This window comes from Oreochromis niloticus, linkage group LG18 (genome assembly GCF_001858045.2).
Source record: "Oreochromis niloticus isolate F11D_XX linkage group LG18, O_niloticus_UMD_NMBU, whole genome shotgun sequence".
Classification (NCBI taxonomy): domain Eukaryota; kingdom Metazoa; phylum Chordata; class Actinopteri; order Cichliformes; family Cichlidae; genus Oreochromis; species Oreochromis niloticus.
Genome location: NC_031982.2, coordinates 11,029,241 through 11,037,578, shown reverse-complemented (window position 1 = coordinate 11,037,578; position 8,338 = coordinate 11,029,241). Strand labels below are relative to the sequence as shown.

The 8,338-nt window shown below is 42.0% G+C and overlaps 1 protein-coding gene across 1 annotated transcript; it reads right to left on the bottom strand.

The window, feature by feature from the left end:
- Window positions 1-386: 386 nt before the first annotated feature.
- dmbx1a (diencephalon/mesencephalon homeobox 1a) lies at window positions 387-8,036 on the bottom strand. The gene is made up of 5 exons (XM_003438017.5): window positions 7,717-8,036; window positions 4,328-4,497; window positions 3,586-3,764; window positions 2,638-3,037; window positions 387-2,524 (listed from the first exon to the last, which is right to left on the bottom strand). Exons 2-5 carry the CDS (start codon window positions 4,479-4,481, stop codon window positions 2,085-2,087), a joined length of 1,173 nt encoding a protein of 390 aa, XP_003438065.1. The 5' UTR covers window positions 4,482-4,497; window positions 7,717-8,036; the 3' UTR covers window positions 387-2,084.
- Window positions 8,037-8,338: the final 302 nt, after the last annotated feature.

Here is an 8,338-nt window from a genome sequence, read left to right as displayed (position 1 = left end):
TCTTGTTGCAAATTCTCATGTATTTGTGTTTGTATTTTTAGTGTTCTTTAAATTTGACCTTCCCTCCGCTCTTCCATCGTCCCCGTGCCTTTTCTTTGCTTTGCTCGTTCTCTCTTCTCATCATCCATGTCTTCAGACTAAACTGATATATTAAAAATCTACTTGCTTATATTAATTGCAGGACTTCACTCAATAAGTAGGTTTTATGTTTTGCTTAACACTCGCTGAGAAATGGTGTAACAATATTACAAATATATAGCTTGATTATATGCTCGCCGTATCTTTAACTTCGTGCTGTTTAATTACTTTTTTTCAAGGCTTGTCCGTGACCACCCGTCCTGTTTAAATCTTCAGCAAAAATCAAGAAGTCTTCATTGTAAAGATCTTCAGGCAATGTTTTTATTTGAAGTTATTTTACAACAACACAAGTTCAAGTCTACATTATTGAGAGGAGCAAAGAAAACAACACTGCTGATGGTCCGGTCGCTCTCCTCCACCTTTACATATCTATTTAGCACCGGACCAAGTAGTTTGACAGAAACAGTCGGGGAACAGCATTAGAAACAACAACAGGACTCAAATAGAGTCGAGACAGCAGAGCACAGAGGACTCGGGTCAATTATTCACTCAGATGTCTTCTCCTTCTTTTGCTTTTACACCTGGATTGATTGAAAAACACGGAGGGTGGTAGTTTTCCAGAAAAATGAAGTGTGCTCAGGTTCTTCTTTTAAATTAATTCTCAAAGAAGGAAAAAAAAACTTTAAATTTTAGATATCAGATCAATCCAGGAGTGTTAAAAAGACAACCAAGACAGGAGGGGATGGACGGGGCTGTCGGTGAGCTCAGTAAATACAATCTTACAATCTGACAAGGAATTTTATCTGAGACAGAGTCCATTATTATTAATTATACAACATAATAGGAACTTTACAATTACTTTACCAGTAAACATTAATAGATAGACTTTTTTGTATTTTACATATTAAAATAATGTGCTTTTTTTTCATTTGAAGACATTATCTTCCAAAACACATTAACGGAAAACATCAGAGACGTGTGTGATTCTCATCAAGTGCTGACGGTGTGGCTTTCAATGAAAAGCTGCATGTTTCCTCGAGAGACTATTAAGGCGGGAATAATACAAGTCAAGACAATATTTAACCGAGTCCTAATATGTTTACCATCGTTCTGTATTCGCAGGAGATGAACAAGTCATTGCAAAGTCGTGCGTCTGCCTCAGAGTACAGTTTTGGCGTACGGACCCATTGAATCTAAAAATGCTGCATTAAGTGTTACGCATGTTCGTAATTGCGCTAGGCCCAGCTCTCTCAGCCCAGGGCAAAATGTAATTAAAACCTCTGAGAATTTAGTCACTGAAATCATTTTCTCATTATCAAGCCAGCCTCTGTACAAAGTGGCATATTAGTGGCTATTAAACTGGTGAATTAGTCACTTTTAATTATGGTGTTGAGGACAACATGGCTCGGGTTTATTTTTACTTATGTGCTGTTGTGTTTTACGTGGTATGTACATAACCACACGGCTTCACTGAAATGTCTCTTTGCTGCATGAGTGATTCCTTCCAAAGTGCCTCATTTATTCACATTGTTCTTGTAAACATTATTTGCATTGTTATTTCTCTTGTTTTGCTTTGTTTAAGTGAGTCCGTCCAGCCGTTCACACCATTTTTCATGATTCTTTTTCATTTATTTAGGAAGGTCCAGCATTGCATGACTGTTGGAAGTATTTTCACTTTATGGAGTGTTGCATCTTACAGCAGTGCTGTCCATTATCTTGGGGGTTTTCTTTTTCCAACAATACGCTGAGCTGCAACAGAAGCTATGAGGAGTCGAGCAGGTGGTCGACATGTGGTGCGTTTTGAAGAGATGTTAAATGGAGATCTGTAGGTCCAAAGCATTTTGGCATGTTTTATTTACGAACATCTCTGTATGTTCTGTGCCCATCTGCTGGAGGAGTCCTTGTATGCTTCCTAAAGAGCTATCACAGTCACACGGACACGCAGTAGGGTATGGTAATGTGCAGGCTCTGGCCTAGTTTACGCCATCTTTCACCCCTTCTGATTCTCAGTTAGACATTGTGTCCAGTCCCAGCGAGGCGGCGTGCTGCTTGGCCCTCAGACGCAGGTTCTCAATGCTGGTGGTCTTGCTGTTGTGGCTGGTGAGGCCGCCTGCAGTTGATGCCTGCAGCAGCGGGCTGTTCCACACCTGCTGTGCATGATGGGACAGGGACTGATAGTAGGACTGGCAGGGCAGAGAGCCCAGTGGCGCAGGGGGCATGTTAACATTCATTCCCAGGTAGGGAAGTGAAGACGGGGCAGCGAGGTCAAAAGCGGGGTAGTGCACCAGATTGTTGGTGGCGGCCATGTGCTGGCGGAACTGCTCCTGCAGACGAAACAGACTGAGGGGGGACGAAGAGTAAGAGTGGCTCTGAGAGAGAGGACCGGCGCTGGCCAGGCTGCTGCTGGAGGACGAAGGTGTCACTGACGGAGAGACCAGGGGGGAATCTGTACAGGGACAAAGAGGGTTAAGAAAGTTTTATATATATGCTTTAGTAGTCAGCTGATTTAATGCATTAAGTTTGCCAAGGATAAAAAGGACTTGTACTTAGTATTCTTACCTGGTTTAGGGCTGAGTCTTTTACAAGCCGGAGAGTCGTCCCCGGGTGTCACCGCCCTTTCACACTTCATTTCCTCTTTCTGAGATTTGCTCTCGTCCTCCTTATCGGTGGCATTATCCTCTGTTGCCGACTCGCTGCCTGAATGTTCTGCTGACGTGACGTTCAGCTCCATGTCCAGTGGAACAGGATGAACCACAGGACCCTCTGTCTCCAGGGAGGATGATGAGGAGGAGGAGGATGAAGGTGGAAGCTGGGTATCAGAAAGGATAGTGGTGGAGGGAGGCGTGTCCTCCTTCTCGCTTCCTCCTTCCCCGGACACCTCCTTCTGCTTCTGAAGCTGCTCCTTCTGGAGGCTGCGCTGCTTCTTACGAAACTTTGCTCTGCGATTTTTGAACCAAACCTGGAGGATAAAGATTATTATAGACCGTTAATAGGAAACTGGGGTAGAGACTTTAGTGCATTGCGATAAGTGATCCTCTATGTTCCAGAAGTTTTTTGTTTTTATTAATTTGTTGTGTTCTTTGTTTTGATCTTGTTGGGGGTTTTTAATCGAAAGATAAAAGATAATATGCTCGAGTGCCCAAGCTTTAAATTCACAATCAAGCTTCAAAAATGTTATAGTTATAAGCTGGCAGTTTTTTACAACTTTTTAGGTTGGTCAGATGAACAATCTTTTGTGGATGATAATGCAAAACTTCACAATCTACAAAAGCCATAACACTGCTTATAAATATCGTTTAGACACTGTTTTTATTACTGCTAATCACGTTTTTTTAATTTAAGTGTTTCAAGCTGTGTTTTTGTGAAATGAAGAAATTTTGTTTGTTTTACTTAAAACTGTCTCCCATCTTTTATAAAATCTCTATCTCTAACGTTATAAACCCAACACTAACTGTCGGTATATATTTTTATATTATATTTTTATTCTTCTTCTTCGGACGTGCCTACCTGCACGCGGGCCTCGGGCAAATTGGTGCACATGGCAAGTCGCTCCCTCATCACCACATCCGGGTAATGGGTCTTCTGGAAAGTCTTCTCCAGCGCTTCCAGCTGCTGCGCGGTGAAGGCCGTGCGACTCCGGCGCTGTTTGCGGTGCTGAGAGCCGTAGCGAGCCTCCAGGATGATGTCTTGAAATGCGCAGCCGTTGGAAGAGAAAACACACGGCAAGTTTTATTTCACTGAACAGGGTGGGTTTGTGTGGCACTTTCATGAAGGGCAGCCCATTTGTTAATTTAATTAATTTACTTATTGCTTAAAAAAAAAAAAAAAAAAAGCTTGAGGGCTTAGACACCTTTGTAATATTATCCACTCTCTACTTTTACTTTTACCAAATAGGAAAAAGCAAACGATTTTTGTAATGGCTAATTGTTTAAAAAAAAAGAAAAAAAGACTAATACGTCACTAAATGTCTTTGTGGCCTACCACAGCACATATTTCACTTGTTTATTTAGTCTGATCCCAGCTATATTCCTTAACGGTGTAAGGTGATTAATTGCGAAAGCGAATATTGACACCTAATTAAAAATATTCTAGAAACAACTCGCCAACATGAGAAAAATCACAGACGCGAATTTTGGCTCTATGTAGACTCTTTTTTTTTTTTTTTTTTTTGTACAAAAAACAAACAAATTCAAGCTCTTTTCTATAAACACTGTCTCCTGCTTGTGTGTGTGAGCGTGCACTCAATTACCAGCCAGTCTCTCGGCCAACGTAAGCGCGTGCACGGACGGCCGGTAGTCGGGCGCGTGCTGCGCCTGTTGTGCGGCCTGCTGGTGCAGGTTGTACATGGCGCTGAGGGAGTTCATGGCGTGCAGAGAGTAGCCGTTCACCCCGTAGTGCTGCATGGTGAGAGGTCGCTACCTGCGGAAGGGAAGAGAAGGATGGGCAGTCTGGCGTTAGGGGAGGGCGCGTGACTGCTGATTGACAGGCAACATTGTTGAACACGTGATCTAAAACCTTTTTTTATATTTGAAGAACAAATGGTTTAGAAACACCCATTTCAGATGGGCTGTGACACACACACACACACATAGCGTTTTTATTAGTAAGTGACAGTAGGCCCACGCGCTCAGGGGCCAATAGATTTTAATGTTCTCACTCAGACTAAAGTGTTATCCATTAACATCCAGTTACCGCTCTGTTCAATCCATTAATTATACAAAAGACTTTTAATTGGGGTAATTATCACTCTTCGCCATAATGAACCGTGACGGATGCCTTATTCATGAATTTATTCCTGGCGTTTGTGTGTTCAAGAGAACCTAATTCCCCACTGAAAACGTTGCTTTGACAGATCAACGCGCTCATGAAATGTGTTAGAAAATGATACAAGCTGATTTGTTAAGAGTGTCGGTGGTAAAACGTGCAGCCAGATAGCAGGATTATTATTATTATTATTATTATTAGTAGTAGTAGTAATATTAGTATTATTAAGTCATGAATAATCCGGTCAAGTGATGTTAATTTTTAAGGCTATATTTTTCTTTTTTGTTCCCATATTTAACACCAAAGGTAGTCATTTACTGGTAGTCTTATGCTATTAATAATAAGTCTTACAGGCCTGAATACTTGCAGCTTTAAAGGCAGGAAACTCATCGAAGGGAAATCGTCCACCAGGCAGCAATTTCCAAAAACTCTATTTTGTAGTTCTCCTTCACGACCGAGATTTTCATAGATGAGACCGCTTGAGGACACGATTAGATATGTATTAGCACCAAGGAGGCTGACAGAAGGGGCTATCTCCGAGGCCCAAGCAGTTATTATAACTATAACAGAGGGACCACAGGGAGAAGATATAAATCTTCCTGCTGGATGACAGCTTTGTAACTGGCTGTAAGTTCTTGCGCTTAAACTGAGAACTCAAATAATATCATCAATTAAAACTTTAAGGGCGTGAATTTCTTAACTGCTTTGTTTAACTAGATGGATTTGACTTCTTCGTGTAGCAAATCAGAATATGCAGTAATACAAAGGGGGCAGTAACTCAGTGCATATTGGTGTGAAGAGTTTAAATTGTTCAATGCTGTGATGGATAATAGTAATTTAAGACTTTGTTGTTAATTTGATCGCGACTATGATAAACATGTGATTCGTTTAATTTCAGTTAAGTAACTTCTTTTTCTCCTCATCATTATTATTATTGATAATAATATGTAAACAATTTAGGATGCTGAGCTAGTTTTAGCACAAACGGGTTGCCGTTGTTGTAAAAGGCGTTTCTTTCTGCTCCTCTCTTGGCTTTTTAGTGCCGTGTGCGTGCGTGCGTGCTCTGGCGTGTGCGCGCGACGCCCGCAGTGCCAGTTCCCAGCCTATTAAGTGGCTGCGGCGGCTGATGAATGTGATCAGAGGGCAGTGGGGAATAGTTTAATTCGCGGGGACAGAAGGTGCTTCGCTAAACATTTACTTTACTCCCCCAAGTATTTGAGTTGAATGGGTACCCCCTCCCTCCCCTTCACATACACACACACACACCTCCCCTTCCCTTCTCTGGCGGCCTCTTATCCCATCGCCCCGGGGCAACGTTTTGGCTGAGATGTATGGCTGCTCCGCGGGTAAAAATATGCATGTTGATCCCCATTTGGCTCCCCGTCTAATGGAAGTGCAAATAGGTTTCGACTGCGAGGCCCTCCATTTATCATCACCGCTGACATGGACGGACGTACAGTGGGACCCGGCGCTTAGCTCTGCGGCGGAGCTCCCGCGTGTGCGCGTGCACCAACGTGCGTGCAGACTTCGGTTCTCCTCACCTTTTTCTGCATTGCATCTTCTGAAATTAAATGAAATTAAGCCTCTAGTCGCAAAAGATTTTAGAAAAAAATAAAAAATGAATCACCATCCAGCGGAGTGAGAGCAGAAAGTACATGTTTGTATTTGTTTTCATCTGCATGCCTGCAGAGATGGAATAAAACGCATCTGTCATTGGTTTTAATCCACCAAAGCTGCAAATAAGCGTAGTGTGAGCTCATCTGCATGCTTTCACTGTTTTCCCGTTTTTAGTGGGCAGGTAAACTTCTACTTTATACCCGACTTCTTGTTGTTTGCAGCTTTAAAAATACTAGTTATAGCCTGTATCTCCTGTCCCTATCAGATTCTGCACAATAGCCCGTCGCTGTGAGCCGTGTCCGCGGTGTTATTGTCATTCATAAGTCTCTCTTTGCTCCAGGCGCTGGGCCCTCCTGGCTGCCCTGCTCAGTGCTTCGATAATGAAACCGTCATTATGTAAATTGGCATGTACAGTGCAACTCTTTGATCCGACTAAATTAGGAAAAATGTTATTTGCTAACAGCCCTCCGGGGACTGAGTCGACCTGACAATCTGCTCTTTGCTGTGTCACTGTAAAACTGTCAGAGGGCGAGGAACATCTGTAATTTTTCCCTGAGCTGCTGTTATGAAGGATATTTGTTACGCTCAGACCAGATTTAAATTTATGTGTTTCACTGTGTATATATATTTAATTGTCAGCATTTAATAAACATTTTAAGCCATTTTAATCACACTGAAATTAAACTTTTTTGTTTGTTTGTTTTTTTAAGAAACTGTTTTTGAAAAATTACAGTGAAGTTCATAAAGTAAAAGAAGAGAATAAGTGAGACGCTGTCAAAAAATGAGGAGGCCTTTAATTTTGAGGTTATATTAATTTTGCGCACAAATAAATATGTACGCATATTTTTTTCTACTTTATCCTGTTAACCTTTTTCTTATGTGAACAGTATGAATTTAAGTTCATACACCGGGGTGTATTTTCGTACGCACTCAGACGATTAAAAAAAAAAAAAAAAAAATCATCCAAAGCACTGCTTTCATTTTCATCAAGTGCAAAAATAAACATCCAATTTGCAAATAGCTAATAGCACAACAGCATCTAATAACCTGCAGTTCGTTTCATACAAACTTTACAAACATTATAAACTTCATATTGACTCGCTGCTGCTCTGTAGGAGTCTGCTTTTCTTTATATATATCTATATCTATATATATAGATATAGATATATATAAAACAGCTAAACAGACAGACACAACTAGATAAATAAGAGGAAGTTAAAGACTTTTTTTCTGTTTTGAGGTTTATTTGTTTTTTACCTCCTGCGCCGGAAGTTTTCTTCGCTGTCACCTCCTCAAACAGAAAGAACTCAAGCTCCTCCGTTTCCTCCCCGGGCTTCTTTTCTGATCTTTTAGCGGCTCTGTCGGGTGTGTTTTTGCCCTCTTTACCGTCCTTTTTGTCCGCCAGTGAGATGACAAGTCAGCTCAATGGAAAAAGTCCTCCCCGCGTGCTGCTTCGGTCCAAGCCCGTCCGCTCGCGCTCCTCTTGCTCTCTCTCTCTCTCTCTCTCTCTCCCTCTCTCTCTCTGCGTCTCGCGCACAAGTGGGAAGCCGCCATCTGCTGGAGCGCGAGATCCCCGAGCTGGGATTTTAAGTAGAGCCTCGCTGGGGTCGTACGAGCTTTCTATTGGCTCTCGGTGCTGCCAGTTAAGGGAGCGACACAGCTGAGGGTCCAGTGGCGTGTCGGTGCACTGACGTCTGGAGTTATTTTTCAAATATGATCAATTTAAGCACATTACGCCCGCTGAAATCCACCCGTGACTGTGGACACATTTTTCCCCCTCTTATTCTGGAGTTGATAAACAAACCTGAAACATGACAAGTGAAGGTTTATATTGGATACTTTACGGGAATGTAGGCTATGTTGTTTTACCATCGTGATG